The 23,519-nt window shown below is 46.7% G+C and overlaps 1 protein-coding gene across 12 annotated transcripts in view; it reads right to left on the bottom strand.

The window, feature by feature from the left end:
• WWC3 (WWC family member 3) overlaps positions 1 to 23,519 on the bottom strand; it is a 130,929-nt gene that overhangs the window by 38,028 nt on the left and 69,382 nt on the right. For all 12 annotated transcript variants that reach the window (XR_005018320.1, XM_036839691.1, XM_036839690.1 and 9 more), the window contains 4 exons: positions 19,826 to 19,955; positions 16,615 to 16,761; positions 12,898 to 12,971; positions 714 to 956 (listed from right to left, as the gene is read on the bottom strand). Coding sequence is in view for 11 of the 12 variants with exons in the window: in XM_036839691.1 (XP_036695586.1) it covers positions 714 to 956; positions 12,898 to 12,971; positions 16,615 to 16,761; positions 19,826 to 19,955 (594 nt within the window). In the remaining variant the exon portion in view is untranslated. The remainder of the gene's footprint in view (positions 1 to 713; positions 957 to 12,897; positions 12,972 to 16,614; positions 16,762 to 19,825; positions 19,956 to 23,519) is intronic.

Raw genomic sequence — 23,519 nt, 5'->3', positions numbered from 1 at the left:
AGCAACAGAGGACAAAGGAACTGTGCTGGCTTCATGTGTCCCACGCTGGGAAAGAGCCCCAAGACCAACTGAAGAGACGCACGTTCAGAAACAGACACGCGAGAGAGCGGAGACTTCCTGCTGCCAAAAGGGCAGGCTTTGCTGGCGAGAAATCAAAGTCGGAGATAAAAGTAAGAGGTAGACTGCGGAAACGGAGATGCTGCTGACGTCAGGAACGAGGTTCCTCTGTGGTCACGGAGCCGACCACCACCTGCCTCCGGGCCCCTGCTGGCTGGAGACCCGACACCTGTCCCGGGCGCTGTCCTGAAAACACAGGGGGCGGGTGCACCCGGCACCTGCAGCGGGAGTGGGCGGGGTCTAAGTGGTGGGTTCCCGGGTCTTCCCTACTCCATCCGGTTCTCGACCACCTCCCACTCGTAATAGGGACCGAGCCCTGGGCACCCCCTGCGGACGGCAGGCGCCCTGGGCACCCCCTGCGGACGGCAGGCGCCCTGGGCACCCCCTGCGGACGGCAGGCGCCCTGGGCACCCCCTGCGGACGGCAGGCGCCCTGGGCACCCCCTGCGGACGGCAGGCGCCCTGGGCACCCCCTGCAGACGGCAGGCACCGGCTCCCTCCACCTTCCGCCGGGCCGTGGCTGCCTGAGTAACAAGGCTTCGGCTCTGCCAGCTGCTCCTCCGCTGGAAGCCGGCCCCGCCTGCCCGGCCAGCCCACCTTTCCGTGGCGCCCTGCACGGACGTGGCCCGCGAGCGCTGGATCTCCTCCTCCAGGCGCCGCCGCTCCTCCTCCAGCCGCGCCACGTCCTCCGCCGGCCTCCTCTGCTGAATGATGAGCTGCAGCTCCTGAAGCAGGGCCTCCTTCTCCTTGATGAGCTGCAGCCGGTCCCTGTCGGCCTCGGCCATGCCCGGCCAGGACTCGCTCTCAAACTGGGCCAGCTGCTGCTGGATATTTGAGACTCTGCGTGAGAGGGACACAGAAAAATCCATGAACTTGATGAAAAAAGCATCGTCTTCACACATCCTCAGCACCATCACACGGATTCTAGAAACTCAGTCCGATAAATACTGGAATGATTGCACTGAGTAAAACCTCACACGACAAAAATAAAGGATCTGGAAATGAGGTGTAACAAAAATGATGTGTAAGTCCTCTGCGACATACGCCCCAGCCTATGAGATTCAGGATGACAGTAACCATATCATGTTTGTTTCAAAGAACTGACCAAAAGGCTGGCAGACCCCAACTCGCCCACGTGCACGGTGCTGTCTCCTCTGTGTACTGTTCTGGAGCGGGATGGAGACGGCTCATTTCTCTCTGTGCCCCCTCCCTCTGCAGTAGCTAAACACCGTGCTGGACACATGAGAGATGCTTCTGGCCTCCTGCCCTCTCTGCCGTGCCTAACTCCTGAGCCCGCCTTGAGAAAACCCCAGGAGAGAAATGCGCCCATCACTGGATTCTGTATAGTGCCAGAGGCCTTGACCACGCAGGAAATTCAAAACGCCTGGCAGAGAGCAGATACTCAACAAAAGCTAAATGCATGAAATGGAGAATAAACACGCCAGCAAGTATATGAAAGAATGGGAGTCAGCCCTGGTGAGAGTGGACGTGGTGTGGGGTAATCTGCGTGGATGCAAACCGGCCAGCTGCACTGTGTCAGCACGACCATCCTCAAGGTGTAAAACTATGGCTCTCGTCACTCCCCGTGTGCCTAAATGTCCGCGTGCCCGCTTGGCAGACAGACTGGTGCCCTGAGGTGGTGCTGAATGCAGAGTAAGTGAAAGAGATGTGACGTGTTTTCAGAGCATCCTTTCATAGGAGGAGTAGAATGTTTTAAGCCCTTTAAGTTTATATGTGGCTAAGGATGAGGGCTGTTTCCGGGCAGAAACAAGGAACTCCAGACCTGACCAGAACCCACCGCTGTGGAGGACAGATATTGGCACACGAGCCCAAAACCAAAATCCAAAGACTTCTCTGAGGTGACAGAGAGCTGTGAGGCCAGCTAAGTGGCAGGTGCACATAGCCCTCTAGCCTCTAAGGCAGCGGTTCTCAAAGTGGGGTCCCTGACTGGCAGCCTCAGCATCACCTGGGAGCTTGTTACAAATGCAAGCCTCAGGCCCCACCCCAGACCTGCTGAATGCCACACTCTGCGGACTGGGGTTGGGCAACCTGGGTTTTGACAAGCCCTCTAGGAGTTTTGATGCTTGTTTGACACCCTCTGCTTTCAGGCAGTGCAGCCTGGTCTGGAGGATGCTAATTGGCCTTGGAGCTCTTAGAGGCTTGCATTAGGCACGGATGGGATGATCCTCACTAAAACAGGAATGGCAAGAGTGCTTCTGAGACTGCGCCGTCCCGTGCCCAGGGCACATGTCACTAATCAAAGCTGGCATCCTTCCTGCTGGGTCCAGACTTCAGAATCCTTCTCAACACTGTGCTTCCTGCAGATACTGCCAGTCAGCTGGCATCGGTCCACGTGTTAAGGGCCGTCGGCCAGCCCTGCACCAATCCACGCTCTTCCTGAACTAGACATAAGCACGGGACTAGTCAGCCTGGCTGTAGGACTGGCCAAGACTCCTTCTTCAAGTACCAAACCAATCGGATAACCCCCAGTCATGAAGAGAAAAGAATATACAAGTTATAGTTTAAATGCACACATTTTACTCAAGCCCAGTTCCCCAAGAAGGTAAAGAAAATAGCTGAATGTCAGCAGCTTTATTAGGCAAGTTCTTTTCTAACTTAAAACTAATTTCCTGAAAATGTGTTGGAAAATGGTGCCAAATCATGTCACTGAAAAAACTAATGACAGATGCAGCTGAACAGGGTTAGGAATCCAACTGGGCTTAAGCATCCACCTCTGTCCAATTAGTGTAATTTAAATTTATGGCAGGCATATAACTGAAGCCCAAGGAAACACTCCAAGCAGACTCATAAATTAGCGCCAAATCAGATGTCAGACCCAATGAAATTTCTGGAACATTCTACTGTAGATCAAGCCAAGTCAAAGGTAAGGAATAAATATAAAAGAGATGTACAATGAGCAAATGCACTGGGCCCTCATAATTTTTCATTTCAATGTATCTGATCCACAGGCAAGCCTATTTGAGCCCAACTAAAGTTAGCAGTATTACCTGGTAATATATACTAATAATTCTCATACTACAAGCAGACATGTTTTTAAAAGCACTCCTTTTGAGTTTTCTGAAGTTTACATGTAAGGAGATCAAGGTTCCATTTGAGTTGGCCAGCTCCAGGTTAGCTGCCATTTCACGGGCATTCAAGTTGCTGAGGGAGGCTGGAGATCCAGTCCTAGATAATCCTACTCTTTCCAGGAAAATCTCAGGTAATATCCACTACCAGAAAAAAGAATAAGGAAAAAACTGAATTATGAGAGGGAGGAGAGGCAAAGGGCAAATTTCAAAAGGTCTGCCCACTGTGAGCATAAAAGAAATAGTACAGTGGCCAGCATTAAACAGTGTACTGTAACTTTCCAGAGCTCACAAGAAAAACACATAAGGACATATGGTGAGGGATGACTTCTATAGCAGAAACAAAGTTGACTTCATGTAACCCATCTGGAGAAGTTGTTTGGGCTGTACTGAGTACTAGGCAAGCACACTGTGCTTAAGAACAGTGCTCTTTTAATAATTAAATTTCACAACAATGTGAATGACTGCATACTCATCTCAGAGGTACCTAAGAATCTAGAAGGATATTGGCATATATTGGAAAGTGCAGTTTCTTCCTCTAGATCCATACTCCGGAGGTAGACATTTGGGTTATGCTCTCAGCCAGGTTGAGAGAAGCACGTGTCTGTCTGTCTGTCTGTCTGTACTGGGAGCCAAAAGCTCTAAAAGGATTCCTTCAGCGGTTCCTAGTACAGTTGCCAAGGAATAGGTGGGATGGCTTTACCTTTAAAACAATAAGCCCTGTCTACCGTGCTGCTGGCCGGGAAACGAGCCACCTGCAAGGCGGACCCTTCGTGTGTTAGGGTTACTGCAGGGAACAGACCTTCCGCCTCAGACCACATACAGATGTACAGTTACGATGTTCCTTCTACACCCACGCCCAACAGCTGATGCGTAGTGCAGGTTGGAACCCCACTCCTGCAAGCGCCATCACTCCAATTCTGGGTAATACAGGAAAAACCATTTCCAGAAAGGCTGTCTTCTGAAATATCTTTTCAGGGAAATTAAATACATGGAAACAAAGCAAGGTCACGACCACAGTTTGTTAAAAAAAAAAAATCTTTTCCAAGTTCTTTTTTTTTTGGCTGTGCTGCGCGGCTTGCGGGATCTTAGTTCCCCGACCACGGACTGAGCCCAGGGCCACGGCAGTGAGAGCAGCAAGTCCTAACCACTGGATGCTTAAGAGGTGGACCGCCAGGGCCCCAAGTTCATTTTTAAAGAGAACCGAGATCAATTACCCAGCCATAAAAAGGAATGAAATTGGGTCATTTGTAGAGATGTGGATGGACCTAGAGTCTGTCATACAGAGTGAAGTAAGCCAAAAAGAGAAAAAGAAATATTGTATATTAACACATATATGTGGAATCTAGAAAAATGGTACAGATGAACCTATCTGTAGGGCAGAAATAGAGACGCAGACGTAGAGAACAGACACGTGGACACGGGGAGAAGGGGAGGGTGGCACGAACTGGGAGGTTAGATTTGGCATAAATACACTACCATGTGTAAAATAGATAGCTAATGGGAACCTGCTGTATAGCACAGGGAGCTCAGCTCGGTGCTCTGTGACGACCTAGATGGGTGGGATGGGGGGGAGTGGGAGGGAGGTCCAAGAGGGAAAGGATATAGGTATACATATAGCTGATTCACTTCACCGTACAGCAGAAACTAACACAACATTGTAAAGCAATTTTACTCCAATTAAAAGAAAAAAAAGTATATAAATTTAAAAAAATAATAAAGAGAACCGAGATCAATTTAAAACTGGCAAGGGTTTTTTTTTCCCTGCGAGTCAGCTGTATTCTTTACTGATTCTTATTTTTGATAGGTAATCCCTTTTATGGCCTATATATATATCCTCTCACAAATGCCTTTAAAGGCTTTAAAACACATGTCCCTGTGCTCAGGATAGTGAAGAAATGAAAGCAAGTCCTCAATCAAGCATCCTGGTCTCATATTTATTGTGTGATTTCTAAATTCCATCCCCCTGAACAGGCCTAATGTAGACAGAAGTCAAATATGAATCATTTTTCCCTTACTATTTTTGCCCAAACACCTTTTCTGTTACAACCCAGGCACCATTAAACCATGAATGGAAACCTGCATTTATGCCGCAGAAACTGCTCAGACCCTTACAATTCACATGGAAATCTTAAATATGACTTCTTTTTCGAAGAAGAAAATGCACTTTTAACATTACACAGTTTTGAGGCATATTTTACATATCCAGAGTAATCCCCAGGTATTTGAATTTATACCTAAATTCTGTGACCTACAATATAAATTCGCATGTTCCTAAAATACTGCTGCTTTCTGGAATAGAAATGGAACTCCAGGCAAGCCACGGCCCTGACTGGTCGTGATGGGACGTGGTGGATCCCAATGCCATGTTCCAGGACACGGTGCCAGCTTGGAGCCTCGTGCCTTCAGATGTCAATTACAGCTACAGATTTGATACTTTTATGTTTTCTCTCCTTAGTTTTCTTTTCTGCAAATATCCATTCAAATGAAAAGCAAAAGTTCACCAAAGTCTCAGCTGAGATCTGAGTCAGATGGATGGTGATATCACTTCAGCTCACTGAACTAAATATCGATAAACCAGTGTCCATTCGGCTCAACTCTTTATCCTACATTAGAGATTCACGGAGTCTGAATCTAGAAGTGTGGCATAAGAAGGGCCTACGAATACCCCAACATCCCTCCCTGCCCTCACATCTTGTCCCCTCTGAACGAACAGATCTTCAGAGGGCGACTTCTTTAAATGAAAAGCAGATCGTCTCCAGGCTTCTTTCTCTTGGCCTGAATGGAGAAGATGCGTTCCTTTGTTTCTCACAGCCGTGCCCCACTCCCAAACCCAAACACACAGTCACTAGAGAAATGAAGGGAAAATCCAAGGGACTGATCAAATTCAGCTGGAACCCTAATACTACACCAGTGACAACTGAAGAACAGCAGGGCCCATCCTGGCAACAAACACTGAGACACGGAGAAACCGGACGGGCCGAATGTTTTGTTCCTATCAGGAACGCGAGTGTTTCTATGGAAACAGCTAGTTTGTGCACTGTACAGTTCCAGTTTCTGGAACAAGTGCTCTTAGGTTAAAAATAAGGAGCCATCTGCGTCATCAGGATTGCTTCAAGAAGACTAGCTCCTCCAAACTGGCTTTGAAAAATTCTCAAATTTTTAACCAATAATGTGAAAACATTCCTATCATAAGGTCTGCCTTGGGAATCCAAAGCCATGTTCCTAAAGGGAAAGGAATAAGCAGTTGTTTGGGTACATTTCACATGACCTAGAGTTGAAAACACAAAACTAGTCACCATGATAGTGGTGGTCTGGTCTAGAGAATTCTCTAGAAATCATACCACTGCTTGGAATTATGAGTTCCACTTCCATAAACTTCCTTTAAATCTGAATGTACATGAAACCCTCATTGTCCAGAACATTTATTGCATTTTGACGATTTCCCAACTCTGAGAAACAATCTTGAATCTAGATATACAAGGAAATACATAAGTGCTTCAACTTCTCTCCACTTAGAAGTAGCAAAGCCCAGGAGGTTTTGCAGAGGGTAGGAAAGCTAAACTTCGCAGGATGGAATGATTTCAGAAATGGGAGCTGGGAGACTGACGTCTAAGGGTGGGGCAGCAGAAGGAAAAGACAGAACGCTGAACGTGGCACTAAAATAATGAAAGCCTTGGAGTGGAAGAGCAGGGAAGGATGCGCTTTGCTGTGCTAACACTGCCTTTAGAAGTGACGCCTTCTCTTCCATGCACTGGTGGGTGAACGGGGGGACATGATGCTTTCCTGTATGTGGGACACCCTTCTCCAATGATGCTGGTCATGGAGGTGGCCATGTGGAGAGTCCCTGGACAGAACCTCAAAGCCACTGTGCTTTGACTGTGGTCCTCATTACTCAGGTTTTGGAACATAAACGTTGGTTCTAGATTTAGTTCTTGGCAAAGACCTGCTTGCTGTTGCTCCCTTCCCAAGTCTACGCTGTTCTAATCATGTGTCTCATTTAGAGGCAGTCTGAAAAAACACCCAGAAAAGGCAACTGGAATAAAATCCCTGACCTGGTGCTGGGTGGCTATGCTCCTGACACCTGATGACCTTGACCCTCCCTAACTGTCACATGTATACCAGGAGCGGGGATCGTAGGGTTGTCCTGACCACACTACAAGGGGTATTGAGTCTAGCGTCTTGCCAGATGTGGCTGGCACTTGTAGAACCACAGCTGAGTAGGTTACAAGTCAGGAGCTCACTCACTTTCCAGTTAAGCCTTAACTGTAAGCAATTTCAGTGACTGGAGGCCAAATATGATTACCCCACGGGGACTGGAGCCAGGTACTGCCACCACGTCAGGGGACCAGATCCAGACTGCCAAACACAGGGTGCTGTAATCAACGACTTGGCAACAACAAGAACGCTTCAAGGATGTTTTTAAGCAGGAGAAGGTCCAATGAAAGCACCGAACTGATTATCAAAAATTGAGATCCGTCTTCTAAGTGGTCGACCATAAAGCGAGCCCCAGAGAACTCTCTCAGGGGCCGTTCTTCCCTGACCCCTAAGAAACTTGCCATTATACAACTTTCCGCCCTGATCCCTGCTCCCCCTGGACTGAGAAAGCCCTTCCTCAACATATGGGCAGCCGGAATTCCAGCATCCCTCAGGGCCCAGCTCCAATGCCATTTTCTCCAACACCCAAGAACAGGACGCATTACAGGGGGGTCCAAGACCACAAGCCCTTTCCAATGACCATGAAGGCCCAGGAAGCATAAGCCGAGCTTGGAATGATGATGTATGAGGTGACTGTGCCCTGCCTCCGTCAGATCCCTAAAGACATGCATGTCTAGATGCCCTTTCTCCTCTTAAGTCAAGGGGAAATATCCCAAGGCTCACACCAGGACGAGGGCCTTGGGGAAGGGAGCCAGGAACACAGCAGTTGGCCTGGAGCTGACTGGGCCCCAGGACTCTGTCCACTCGCCCACTCGCAGGGGTGAAGGCCAAAGATTAAGTGTGACCAAAGCAGACCCCTGTTTACTCATTCAATAAATATTCGCCAGGTACTCAGCTGCTGGAATTATAGCAATGACCTAAACAGACAAAAACCCCTGCCCTCATGGGCTTCCCATTCTCGCAGGGAAAGACAGACGATAAAAAAGCAAACACGGGACTTCCCTGGTGGCGCAGTGGTTGAGAGTCTGCCTGCCGATGCAGGGGACACGGGTTCGAGCCCTGGTCTGGGAGGATCCCACATGCCGCGGAGCAACTAGGCCCGTGAGCCACAATTACTGAACCTGCGCGTCTGGAGCCTGTGCTCCGCAACGAGAGAGGCCGCGATAGTGAGAGGCCCGTGCACCGCGATGAAGAGTGGCCCCCGCTCGCCACAACTGGAGAAAGCCCTCGCACAGAAACGAAGACCCAACAAAGCCAAAAAAATAAAATAAATAAATTTATAAAAAAAAAAAAAAAAAAAAGCAAACACATAAGTACAGAACAGGTTGGGTGATTACATTTGCTGGGAGAATCAGGGTGATGGGGGTGGGGATGGGAGGGCAACTTTATTCAGGATGATCAGAAAAGTGTCTCTGACACAGTGACGAGAAGGAGAGCAGAGGCCACGTGACCATTTGAGGCAAAGCATTCCATTGCAGGCAGAGGAAACAGCGAGGGCCAAGGGCACTGTATTAGTTTCCTTTTGTTTCTGTAACAAATTACCACAAACTTGGTGTCTTAAAACAACACACACGATTACCTTACAGTTCCAGATGTCAGAAGTCAAAAATGGGCGAGCAGGGCTGTGATCCTTCTGGAGGCTTCGGGAAGAATCCATTTCGCAGCTGTTTCCAAGGGCTGCCCACATTCCTTGGCTCGAGGCCCTGAATCACTCTGATCTCTGCCACCCTCACATCTCCTTCTCTGCTTCTCCCTCTTATAGGGACCCTTGTGATTACATTGAGCCTATCTAGATAATCCAGGGTCATCTCCCCATCTCAAGATCTCTAGCTTGAGGCCATCTGCAAAGTTCCTTCTGCCATGGAAGGCAAAGAGTCACAGGTTTGGGGATTAGGACATCTGGGGCAGCATTATTCTGCCAACTCCAAGCACTAAATCAGGAGCGTGCCTGGCAGGTTTGAGGCCTGGCATGCAAGGGGGCCAACGTGGCTGGACGAGGCTAATGCCCTGAGTCAGTGGAAGACCTGCTCCTGAGCCCCTGATGTCCACACACAGTAGGGATTTCGGAGCAAGATAAGAAGCTCAAGAGTACGGTTTCTCGAAGGCAAAAAGAAACTCTGGGCCACCCACATGTTTGCTGTGGGGGCCATCCTGTGCACTGTGGGTTGTTTAGCGGCGTCCTTGGGCCCCCCCCCGGATGCCAGCAGTACCCTCTCTCCAGTCACGAGAACCAAAAACATCCCCCGAGGGGGCGCAAAACCCGCCCCCACCCCTTAGCAGATGATGGGATCTAACATGTTTTGAAAGGAGCACTTGTCTGAAAAAAAATTCAGACCTGGCAATTTAACTAACCAAAAGTCACACAAAATTATGCTGAACTGCACCATCACTGCAAAAGTGCACCATTCTCACCAGGGAAAAAGCACATGACAACTGAGAGAACGTCTTTGCCCATCACTCCAGTAAAATTTACAAAGAATGGTGATATTTAACGATGATGAGGAGACACAGAAATCAGGGCTCTCAATCGCCATCGGTGGCAGTGTAAAGTGTGTAAGTTATTTTGGAAGACGATTCACTGGTATCTATCCGAACTTTGAATGTACATGTCTTTAGACCCATACATTTCCTTGCTATGTATCTGTCGAAGGAAACAGCCATCTCTGCAAGGCTGGGGACTGTAAATAGATGTGCACCATTTGTGAAAAGGAAAAACTGGAATCATCTAGATGTCCATCCGTAGAAGATGGCTATAACCATTATAAAAGCTATGCATCATATACTGTATTTGACTATATTGAGCTTAATTTATTTAAATGTTTAGGTAAAAACTGGAAGGTTTCACAGCAAATCATTAATGGTGAGAGGTAGGATTAGAGAGGAGGATAAGATGGGACGTGTCTAGTGATCACATCTTTGACAAAAACAATGTATTCATGTATTATTTATGTGTACATAGATGTACAAGCATATATGTGCATGTTTCTGAACCCTGTGTCTATACATATATGTAGTGTGTGTGCACACCGCCCCCCCCCCAGATACTGCCTGGGGTATCCCCACCCCCAGGCAGAACCACTGGCATCCTCACATATTTCTGTTAGCTGTGGGGGAGTTTATCTCCCAAACAGGTTAAAGACCATATTTTTTTAATTTTTTTTGGCCGAGCTGCACGGCATGTGGGATGTTAGTTCCCCGACTAGGGATTGAACCCGCGCCCCCTGCACTGGAAGCACGGAGTCTTAACCACTGGACCCCCAGGGAAGTCCCAAAGACCATATGTCTTTATGACATCACATAAACCCAGAATTTCTTTGAAATACCTGGAACAGGGCAGGTGCTGGGCAGAAGTATAATCTCCCAGCCTTCCAGCAGCTTCTCTGCCCACTGCTGCGGGGTGTGTGTGAAGCTGCTGGGGTCACCCACACAGATCTGCCATGGGGAAATGAGGCAGAGATGGCCCGGCTAAGACGTCACAGTCCTCCAGCACAGGGCAGGGGTCCTCGGCCTCAGCACTAGTGAATTTGGATGACTCTCTGCTGGGGGCCGTCCTGTGCGCTGTAGGATGTTGAGCAGCGTCCCTGGTCTCCACCCACTAGATGCCAGGAGTGCCCACCCCAGAGCTGTGACAACTAACAACATCTCTAGACATGGCCAGAAGTCCACCGGTGGGGCGGGGGGGTGAAGTCGGGCCGTCGTACCCCTCCCCCATTCCCCACCCCACAATTGGGAACCATTGTGCTAGTGGGAAAAGAACAAGGCAGTGCTTGTGTGAGCCAACCCAGGACGTCTTTACAACGCATCTCTGATTTCTAAATGCGGCCAACGCAGCCCAGAAAGGCGTTTCTGAGCAGCCCCTACTGTCCCACAAAGGTTGAAGCGCTGGGGACAGGACCCTCCTCTGCAGCTGCAGTGCATTTCCTAACAAGGCTCTGGTGACCTTGAAATACTCCTTCCATTTAGAAGATACTGATGAAGTGCAGTGTCCTCCCCTGCATAATTTTCTTAAATAATGGACTTTCCGCCCAAATGTATTATCTCGATATTTAAAAAGTTACTCACTCTGTACCGACATCATCTCTGGAAAACAAAGAAATCACTTGCTGTGGTTGGTAAATGTCACAGCAGAACAGTAACAATGATGTTAAGTGTAGCAACCGTCAATTTTCTGCAGTTTAATACAACACAGCAAATTCCCATACCCACACAATGCAGCAGAAACATGCAGGAAGGAGCCGAGGAATACTGAGGAGAGACAGCAGCGGCTGACAATCGCCAGCCAGGGAGCTCCTGAGAAGGGATGCGTGAGGCCGGGGAAGCAGGTGCGGGGGGAAGCGGTCTGCGTGGAAGTGCAGGGCCCGCCTTGAGCACATCAAGGACATCGTGAAGAACAAGAGCCGGGAGGACCGGGCAGAGGGGCTTTGGGCAGAGGCCGCAGCAGCTCAAGCCGGCCCTCCAGCAGGGAGTCAGATGATCTGCTTCTGTTGCTATTTTTACATTTGCTAAAAAGGTAACAAAGCGGATTTCCAGACATCCCTGAATGATACACCATACTGAGCGGGCCCGACTATTTCGCTTCCAGAACTACGCCCTCACCCTGCTTGGCATTCGCGCCTCCTCCCCCCGCCCCCAGACAGCAGTTCATATGTGACTAAAGAAACGTTTTTGTGAAGCGTTCCATATTTTTAAAAAAGGATTAAAAAAAAAAAACTTTTTGAAAAAGATAGGCTTCACAGCTTTCCGAAGCACATATTTTGAAATAATTTGGTTTTAAGACTCTTTCCAGAAGGCACAAAAGAGAGAAAGTCCCTAAAAAAAGAACATGAAAGCTAGGGCAGGGTCAGAATACTGAACACGGTGCACATGGGGAGAAAGGTGACAGGCTGAAAACACTGTGCCTGCGAGGCCGGCAGCCGCCTGGCAGTGCCGCCCATGAATCCCGGATGAGACCAGGAGGGAGGGAGAGACACATTTTGAAAATGCACAAACAAGGTCAAGTCCCGATTTTCAGAAGGCGGGTGATGGACAACACAGGTCAACAGAAGCGACTGACTTTCAATTCTCTCCATCAAAATGATGTAGATTAGGTACCGCTATCACCCGTTGACCTAATCCTTTCTAAACTGTCTTTTAACCCAAGATACGTGGCTTTTTCTGTTGACCTATGGAATAAGCAGCCACATATTCAAAAACCAGGTTTGCTTAAGCTGGTCTGAGGGACTGATGCTCAGTCGGAAGGCAGGGAGGGGGTTCTGAACTGCCTGAGAGGATAAGGAGAGCCGGAAAAGTCTCTGTTTTTATTAAATCCCGTCTTCATAACTGTTTGCAATATTGAGAGTTTCACATTTTAATGCACATGAAATTTTGTCACATGTATTCAGAAGCTACACATAAATGAGGAACCTTAATTCTGTACTCTATCAGACACTGCTTTCTGATAAGAGGTGGATAAATCACACATTGGAACTCTGCAAAACCGCTTTCCACAGGAGAAAGGAAGTAAGCAGGAGGCAAGGTTTGAAAAAGGAGCTTCTTACCTCTTTCTGGCTTCCTCATACTGCCAGTTAAGCCTGACTCGGTCCACAAGCCTTGTTTTATCATCAAAGACGAACTTTGTGGAACAGAAGAAAGAAAAAAATGGGGGAGACACATTAAAAACATATTTTCAGAATAGAAAATTCACTTAAACTTCCAGCAACAATGAAGACTATTTTAATTTGCCTCCCAATTTCCATTTTTCAAAGGTCTGGAAGGAAACACACCAAATAACAGCTGCCACCTCTGGTCAGTGGAGGTTGGGAGTGGGGCTGGGAAGACTTTTGCTGTCCCAACACTGGTGGATTTTTTTTAAAAAAACAGGGGAAGTATATTCATCTATTGTGCGATTCCAAGCAACAACAACAAATTAAGCTTTAAGAGAAATAGGGAATTCCTCAAAGTTGATACAAAAGCAAAAAAATTCATCCCGCCTAGTGTAGTATATGCTCTCATTCCTCAATAAACAAAAAACAATGGTGTTCTCCTAAAAAGTCACAAGATCTGAAGAAGACAGACTAGCTGTGTGAGCTGTTGGCTACGGGACTCCTTCGACTGCTTATGCAGTCCGTTAAAGAATCAAAGGTGAAAGGACGGAAGGAAGGCACGGAAAAGCCTGGGACTGGACGCCTCACCTGAGGAGTCAAGAGTTGAAATGAGGAGCTCTGATGCGATCACTAGTTGTACCTAAATATTTTCATACCAATTACACTGAAGCCAAAAAATTCCCAAACAAAACAAACAAGACCTGTATGAGAGGTAACTGCAGCTCACCTTGATTACTTCTTCCTTCATTCCTGGAAATATATGACTCTAGTTTCAATAAATCGGCTCCATCTGTAGATCTGGCCTTACTCGGCCATATCTTACGGCCACTAAGTCTTTATTTTTTTAAATGACCCCGTGTCGACAAATATTTGGAAATATTCTACTTGTATGAGTGGCGATGAATTCACTGACACGAGTTTTGAGACAGGTCAATGGGGAATTTCCTTATATCTTTATCGCCTTGAATGGCAAGAAGAAATGCCTTATACGAGACTAAGCATTCTCCAATGAGATGTGTCACGATTTTACACATTTCAGCAGCCTCACCCAAGGCCTCTCTCCACAGTGTCCTCAATATAAATGCATTTAGGCTGCAGCACCGCATCTGCAGAAACTCTCTACAATGGAAATGAGCTACTTGTCACCTTGTTCATTAGAGACCCCTAAAGCTGACTCATCATCAAGACAAATAAATGTCATTTCTTAAACCTCTTCTCAATGCTATTTATGAACCTCTAAGCTCTGATTTTGCACTCTTCTGTGAGAATAAAATGGACATTTTAATTTAAAAAAAAAAGCCTACAGCCAAACAGATCCAACAGGTTCCTGCTTCATGGATCCTACATAGCCCTACAACATGTACGCCAACTGCTAAATTCCAACGTTAGGCTTGTACTGCTTACAAATCTGTGCTTGCAAAGCCGTGGGCTCCAAAAGCATGTTTGATTCTATCAATGCCCATCCCACAAAACTAACTCAAAGTGATAACTACGTGAGGTAGGCAGACGTCTAAGATGGCCCCCAATGGCCTTCACCTCCTGGGATTCATCCCCTGTGAAATCCCTTCCCTTTGAGAGTGGGCTAGACCCATGACTTGACTCTAACCAACAGAATACAACAAAGATGATGGGAAGTCATCTCTGTGATTAGATTACAAAAGACTGTGACTTCCTTCCTGCTGGAGACTCTCTTGGCTTCCACACTGTGACAAAGCAAGCTGCCGTGCTAGAGAGGTCTATATGGTAAGGAACAGAAGCCCTCAGTCCAACAACCTGTGAAAAACTGAATCCTGCCAACAATCATGTAAGCCTGAAAGTGGACCCTTCCCAGTCAAGCCTTCCGATGAGGCTGCAACCCTGGCTGACTGACACCTTGACTGCAGTTACTTGAGAGCCCCTGAAGCAGAGGACACAGCCCAGTTTCCTGATCCACAGTATAAATGTGAGATAATAAAAGTGTGCTGTTTTAAAATGCTAGGTTGGGGATGTTTTGTTATGCAGCAATAGCTAATTAATGCAGTTATATACCCTTTTGATATATTTTTCTATAACATGATGTAGTAGAAAACACAGAGGTTTAGGGATCAGAGACATTGATTCAAACCCAGACCTGCCTCTTCCTGGCTACATGACCTTAGGTAACCTGGCACCTTGACCCCCTCATCAGTCAAAAGAAGATGGAAACCACTACTTAAGTTGAGGTAACAGCCATGAAGCTGCCAGGGCCAGTCCCAGTAAACTCATAAACAATGATAATTTACTGCTGAAGTTATTATAGCTGTATAACCAGCCACTTCCCACCTGACATTTTTAGAAAGTCTTACCTAAATCATTACAGAACCTTCGATCTTACCTGTTGCTCTCAAACTAGTTAAGAGTCTCTAAAAATTCTAATTCTAACCTTATGTTGAGCAGCAATGAATTATTCATGGAATTCAATAAGCATCATACTTCTTTCCTTCTCTCATGCCAAAATCTTTAGGCAAAACTGCCAGACATTTTTGACTTACAGATTCTTCTCTGTTTTAAACCAAAGATACCTAGTCAAAAAATGTCCAAGTGTACTTTTGAGAACAATGAGGGGAACACAGCAGACAGGGCGGTTCAGGACATCCAAGACACAGAGGCATTATTTCCTATATTATACTCCCCTCAAAGAGGCACTATTTGTCGACATTTTAAAATATCAGCTAATTATTTAAAATCCAGAGTTTTTTAGTCAATGGTTTTCCTTTCTTTTTGTTTCTTTTTATTTATTTAATTTTAGGAAGGCATTCTGCATTCCATTGATATTTCATCTTTATTTAGTAAGCCCTAAGAAAAAGAAGCCATCCAAACTGTTTTTCCATTTGTAACAAATAAATGTAAAACTTCACTCAATGACATTACAACAGTAGTGTCTTTAAGTAGTCACCACCCTGCTTCAAATGATGGTTGCCAATTTTGTTTTTGTGGCTAACTCCAGGCTTTATTAATTATCAAAAGGGGCATTAGGAAATTCTTCCAAGTCCCAAACAAAATTAATTTCAATTCAATTCAATTTCCTGACATTCTCTTAGAAGAATAAGAAATAGCATCAAAGTATAACCCAAGAGTGACACAGCCACAAAGCCTCTGAAAATCACTGGTCTAAGCCAAAGCTCAGCAAACTATGGCCCGAAGGCCAAATCCGGCCCACCACCTCTTTCTGTAAATAAAGTTTTATTGGAATTTTACTGGAACAAGCCCCACCCACCCGTTCACATATGGCCAACGGCTGCTTCTGCACTATGACAACACAGCTGAGTAGCTATGGCAGAGACTGCATGGCCAGCAAAGCCTAAAACACTTATTATCTGGACCTTGGCAGAAAAAGTTAGCTGATCCACGCTCTAAAAAGTCGTATGTCTGCCAAGAAACATCTAGACTCAACTCTCAAAAGGATTCTGCCTTTTTTAAGAATCCGAATCACAAGGATAGAGGTAATAAGCCATTCAATTGCCTCCCAGGCCCCTGAACCTTCAAGATGGCTGGATGTGAAAAACAATATTCTTTCTTCAAACTTAATGGCACAAAAGCCAAAACATTTTTGAAGGGAAAGTGGAAAATTTAAAGAAATGGGTGACGGCCACACGAAAGCAGTCCTTTTCTCTCTGGGCACACTCGGTTCCTCCCCCTGCCCAATGAGCGTACCTCGCCGATGACCTCGGTCTGAGACCCAGCATCGCAGAACTGGTGAGGCAAAGGCTCGCCCAGCGCGCCTGCACTGGGAGGGAACTCTTGCAGAGGGTCGGTAAGAGAACAGCTATTCCTGAAGCCATCGGTCAGCTTGGCCAGGCTCTGGAACAGAATGAAACAAGAGACTTGAGCAGCGACGGCGACGCTTCTCTTCCCTTTCACAGCGGTCATTTTCTTCCTGTTCCAGGTCGGCAGCTTCATCACTGGAGAGCGGGCCGGCCCCAACTCCATTCTCATGAGATTCAAAAGAAATGTCAATCAGCACATGCACCTTTCATGAAGCTCGTCGTAATTTAAATCAGACGGCAACTGAGTCCTCCTGGCAGCATGTGAATAATATAGAGAACATCTGTGGTACCATTTTTACTGTTTTTTAAACCTTTGTGTTTCCTAAAGAAAAAATAAGCATTCCCTCCAAAAAAGCCAAATTCAAAATAGAGAGTAGAAAGGCAGTTGCCAGGGGCTGGAGGGCTGGGGGAAATGGGGAGACGCTGGTCAAAGGGTACCAAGTCCCAGCTGTAAGGGGAATAAGTCCCCGGATCTCGTGAACCTCATGTCCGCAGCATGGTGAGTATAGTTAGCAATACTGTAGCGCATATTTGCAAGTTGCTAAGAGAGTAGATCTTACAAGTCCTCACCATGTAAAAGGAAAGGTAACCGTGTGACGTGATGGATGTGTTAACTAATTTTATTGTGGCAATCATTTCACAATAGATGTGTATATCAAACCATCACGTACACCTTAAATTTATACAATTTTATTTGTCAAGTGTACCTCAACAGAGCAAAGGGGAGGGGGGAAAGTATTTCCATCCAAAATAGTCTATCAATAAATAAGTCCAACAGAGATGAATGCCGCCTTGAGATCTTTAGTACCACACAGAAGGTGAAAACAGCTCCCAGACGATATTTACATATTCTTATAACCTGGCTTTTCAGTCATAATGCTACAGGGTCAAAAGTCATCTTATATGGATGTCAGTTTGCCAAAAATTAGAGTAAGCATAAATTCTGGTACAGGGAACCCTTTTGGGTGAAAGTTAAAGAGAAATCAGATATTCTAAGATTTTTAAAAGACCTGTGAAAAGCAACTATACCCCCATAAAAAGAAATCTAAAAAAATAAGAGGAAAACATGAAAAAAAATTTTTTTTTAATAAAAAACTTGCGAATGCATTCACGTTCAGCAGATATTCCTGCAGACACTAGACGCCCACGTGCAGTGTACCCCAGGTAGCTGCCTCTGGATCTAGACAAAGGCGTCTTGGAATGGGCCAAGATTGCTACAGTCATATAAGAAGGATGAAACAACTTATTTGATTTTACTAGATGAAGACGTTGCCTGTGCGTCTCCCTGGAGCGTCTCAGAGAAGATGCTGGGGTCTGAAGCTTCTTCCAGAAATTCTATCTCCAGCCTCCGTGGTTGGGGAACCCACTCGAGGCAACGGGGTGGCTTGGCCAGCTCTGCACTCTCAGAAAGAACGGGGCAGGGACACCAGCTCCACGTCCCGGGCGAGGCCTCCGTGTCCCTGGGGTGAAGTACCACCTGGTTCACGCCCGGGTTTGGGCTTGGATCACATGGGTGATGTCCGCAGAGCGCCTCGCCCAGCGCGGCGCACAGAGGCCTCGGCAGACGGCAGCTGTTCTCCTTGCTACCAGGCCTCGGAGAAAATCTAACAATTGACCATTGACCTCTCATGACCTGGAGATACAGGGCATCTGAAAACACAGATTTCTGGGTCCCAACCCCAGACAGTCTAATCCAGGAGACCTGGGGTAGGGTCTGGTACTCTGCAATTGAACGAGCAGCCTAGGGACAGTCCAGCCTCACGCCCGTGACGTCAGGAAGCACCGCCGGGCAAGGCAGTCATGTGCGCGCCTGCTGCACTTGGCCTACGAGTCTGAGCTTTGCTCCCGTGTCCTTCTGTGTCTTACGTGCTACAGAATCGAGACAAATGCCTCCCAGCACCAGGTGCTCACTCGGTGTGCTGAGCCGAAAAGAGAAGCCACAACAGAGAGCATCAGATGCACTCCGGCACGGAGCAGGAGCCCGGCATAGGAGCCCGGCACGGGTCTCTGCAAAAACTCAGCTTTTTCTAAAAATAACAGAAACTACAGGAGTTCAAGGGGCAAAAAAATAAAGCAATGTAAAGCTACAATGAAAAAAAGTCTGTCCTCATGGTGGAATACTGTGCAGCCATATCCAGGAAGGAGGGAACTCTGAGTGCAGAGACGGGAAAAGGTACAGGGCCTAAGAGTTAGGTGCGGAAGCTACCGCGGGGCAGCAGGCACAGGCCCGGCTTTCTGCGAGGGCAGCTGGCCACGTGTTCACACTTTCAAGTGTCTGTATAAACACTGGAAGGGTGTACAAGACGCTAATAAAAGCAGCTACAGGAGGTGAGAGAACGGGGTGACAGCAAGACTCTTACAACAGACGTTGAATTATTTCGATTATTTAACAATACAAATGTATCACCCATTGTTGTGGCCTGAACTGTGTCCTCCAACAAGATATGCTGAAGTCCTAACCCCCAGAACCTGGAATGTGTGCTTATTTGGAAGGAAGGCCTGCAGAAGGAATCAAGTTAACATGAGGTCATGCTGGATTACAGCAGGTTCTAATCCAATGATCGGTGTCCTTATAAGAAGAAAAAAATTCATACACAGAGACACAGGGGAAACCATGTGATGACAAAGGCAGAGACTGGAGTGATACGTCTACAAGCCGAGGAACACCAAGGACTGCCAGCAGCCCCCAGGAGCTGGAAGAGGCAAGGACGGAGCTTCCCCTAGAGCCTTCAGACACAGCGCGGCCCTGCCGCACCTTGCTATCAGACTTCTGTCCTCCAGACTCGGAGAGAATAAACTTCTGTTGTTCTAAGCCACCTGGTTTGTGGTTCTTTGTCATGGCAGCCCTGGGAAACTAATACGCATATTTTAAAATATTTATAAATATGTACACACACATATACAGAAGATATCATATATACATATATATTATACATACATGTATGTCTTTAAAATATGTATGATTATATAATAAATATATAATATATATAGTAAATATATACATATATATATATTTTTAAATTTTTAAATAAAGTTAAGAGACAAGCAGGTGGGCAGACAGATGGACGTGGGCTCTGAAGGGCACCCGGGCCTCTTACTTGCATCAGGTCCCGCCTCTCCTTCTCGCCTGTACAAATGGCTTTCTTGATGGTCCTGAGCTCGCTCATTATAGCCTGCGCCTCATCCAGTTTGTAGTTGGTGTGAGCACTTGACATCTTACGATCAATCCTGGTTCGAAAAGAAATATGAGTCATTCTATGCGAGATTACAACATTCTATTAAACAATAACAACCTAAAACTTAACAGCTTCATAGAAAGGTGGGAAGCAGTTAAAAACAATGTTTTGACAAAGAAAAATAAAGATCCCATAAGAGCTTCCTTGTTTGTGGTGAGCACCAGATGAGACTGCTGGTGGATGGCTTCCTTTGCGCCACGAGCGTACCCTCTGCAGGTGAGCACGCTCCAGGCAGGGTGCCCGTGTCCTCTACTAATGCTTAGGCAACGAGTTCACTGGCCTAAAAATTTCCCGAAATTTTAAACTTCCCTCTCTGACAGCAGGATCATGTCTTATTCGTTTATCCCCAGCATCTGGCTTAGTGGTCAAAAATGTCTATCAAATAAACATACAAATGAAATCTGTGTACAAGAAGAATATATGGGAAACAGCAAAAAGTAGTGAACTTTCAACAGGGACACCCTGTACAAAAGCTGGAAACTCTTATGGCTCCTCTGTCTGTCTTTCTTTTATTCTGGTTCTAATTTATCACTCTCTCAATCTACTACTCCCCTTCTATTCAAACATCCATTCATCCTTCCTTCATGCTTCCCGTTCAAGCTAACTTCCTTCCATCCATCCTTCCTTCCAGCCAGCCCACCCCTGGGCGCACACGGCCTGGTTCTGGGTGGTGGAAGCAGAGCGCTGACCGAGACTAGGCTTGGCTCTGGCCTGCAAAGAGCAGGCAGCCTCCTGTAGCTCGTCCTTGGTCACATCGTCCATACCTAAGTCCTAAGCCTTGGAAGCCCTCGGGGCTGAAGAAGAGACTTTGGTCCAGAAACAGAATGAACTCCTTCTCTGGAAAGTCACCAGCTTGCATTTCAGGTTCCAGATCCACCATGACACAGATTCTAGTTCTAAACTGCTTCCCCCACGTTACCCGAAAATCCAGATCCTTAACGGCCAGCCCAAACTCCTTTATGTTCCACTCACAAGAGCATCCTGGCATGCTGGTGAGTACAAGTGACACTCCAGCTCTACAGTGGGACCCTGGGCAAGACACTTCACCTCTTTAAACCTCAGTTTCCTCATGCCTCAAATGAAGACACTAAAAATGTCCCTCCCATTTATTTAATGAGACATGTAAGAAAAGGGCTTACTTGGCAGAGACCTGGCATATAATGTCTGTGCTGATTATTATTATCAGGATAATGCTCAGTCTACTTACTCATGGGAGAAAAAGTTAAAAATTCACCAACTCCAGGGCTTCCCTGGTGGCGCAGTGGTTGAGAGTCTGCCTGCCAATGCAGGGGACACGGGTTCGAGCCCTGGTCTGGGAAGATCCCACGTGCCGCGGAGCAGCTGGGCCCGTGAGCCACAATTACTGAGCCTGCGCGTCTGGAGCCTGTGCTCCGCAACAAGAGAGGCCGCGACAGTGAAGAGGCCCGCGCACCGCGATGAAGAGTGGCCCCCGCTTGCCGCAACTGGACAAAGCCCTCGCACAGGAACCAAGACCCAACACAGCCATAAATTAATTAATTAATTTAAAAAAAAAATTCACCAACTCCAGTACTTGATTATCATTAACAAATTCCTGGCCACAAATGTCACAACTCACAGCAAAACTCAGCACCAGAGCTGATCTGAGCTATCAGCACCATTGGAATGAGAGAACAAGCAGGAAATCATTCCCTCCCTTTGGAATAGGGCTTCAGGGCTCAACAGCACTGCTATGATTGCCATCTGCAACAAACAAAATAGTTATGAAAACTGGTCCCGAGTCCTCTTCCTTGGAGAGCGGATACAGATGCACTGGGGGACCCCACACATTGAATGGTGACACCCCTACATCCCAACATGGCCTGGCCATGTGTTTTTCCATTTTAGCTGTTCTATGGAGAACCAGGAGTCTCTAATGCAAGGCAGGAACAAAGGCCATCCATCTCCCAGCACTGCATCTGTCAAGGAAGCGGCCCAGCTTTTCCTGCAGAGAGAATCTAGACTCATTTATGTAATAATATCTCCATATATCCATCTTCTGATAAAAGGCTTTCCAGTACATCTCATTTAATGTCACAAACCACAACCCACATAGGCTGATGAAGTCTGTAGAAAAGGGTTACATCATTTCCATACAAAAAACCCAAGGCCAAAAAAGTGTGATTTCTCTGTAACAGTTAATGACCAATGCCTTTGCTAACCAGGCCTACTGGCTCCTCCAGAACGAGAAATACAGCAAATGGATCGTCACCTGACACTGACACCCACGTAGAGAAATGAAACTCTACTGCACTGAACAAAATGTTTTCAATTCCTTAACCATCAATGCGAATCAAATGGTCACAGAGTACAGACACACACCCACTGTTAAGGCCGCAACGTAAGATGCTAACCACACCAGCTCCAGCTTCGTACTTAGGTGTTGTGACTTCCTTATAGCTTTCAGCAGCTACAGAGCCTAAGTGCAGCCATCAGTAAAGCCAGGCACTGCGCCAGCTGCCTGTCAAGGCAGCAGCATCTACAACGGGAATGGCCGCTACCTGGAGGACAACGGGCCCCGATTCCCATCACGGAGAGGGACCAGCAACCCTGTAATGCCTCTCGTCGGCAGACACTGCAAAGCGCCTCGCGGAACCAGAGTTCAACTTTAAGGCCACGGACCTGGGCCCTGACCTCAGCTCCACCCAGGTGGCTCTGAGACCTCGAAAAGGAATGAAGATTGACCGAGAGCAGCCGTTTTCACTCTGCCCCGAGGGTGTCCTGGCGTGGTGAGCTGGAGTAAAGGGGGAACCCACACAGGGCTCAGGGACCCTCACCCCTGCTGCGGCAAGCCCCTCCCTGTGCTCCGTCTCAGACAGTCTGCTTCCACAGAAGGTGTCATTTGAGGGGAAGGAAAGGGGAAAAGACTCCACTGTTAGAAAGTGTGAAAGCTATTAGAGAAGATGATCTCAAAGTTCTAGGAATCTCTGAAACACTATTGTTTAAAAACAGTTATGTATTATTGCAGACTATATAATTATGTAAAAAGTTATTATTATATAAATATAACCTTATATAGCCATATTTTATACAGTACATACTATTTCCTTAAATTATATAATTATATAAGTAGCATATTAAAATAGTTCAGTGTATCAAGCACCCACTACTAGGTGACAGAGTCTTGTTGCATGCTTTATGTCTGTCATCTCATTTAATCCCCTCAACAGTTTTATGAGATGAGCATAATCTTCTCAGACTTTATAATGTCCCAAGAGGACAAGCTAAGATCTGGCAGAGCCAAGATTCAAACCTACATCTCCCAGTTGTCAAGTCCGAATTGGATCACCAGGTGCAGCGATGGCCCTTGTTACCCTCTGGGTGCACTCCTGCTCAGAGTGGCCAAGATAGGGTCCATATGCTTTATCATCTAACAAAAACTTCAAAGGACAGGAACCCTCTTCCATTGCATCTGCAAAATTCACTTATTTGGGAGTTTTCTCCCTTTTTCCAAATTCCCTCTAAAACTTTGGTCAAATTCAGAGGATATACTCAATGATTTGGTACTTCCTGAAATATCAATATATTCCATTACATG

The sequence above is a fragment of the Balaenoptera musculus genome, chromosome X (genome assembly GCF_009873245.2).
Source record: "Balaenoptera musculus isolate JJ_BM4_2016_0621 chromosome X, mBalMus1.pri.v3, whole genome shotgun sequence".
NCBI lineage: Eukaryota > Metazoa > Chordata > Mammalia > Artiodactyla > Balaenopteridae > Balaenoptera > Balaenoptera musculus.
This window is presented reverse-complemented; position numbering and strand designations above follow the sequence as displayed.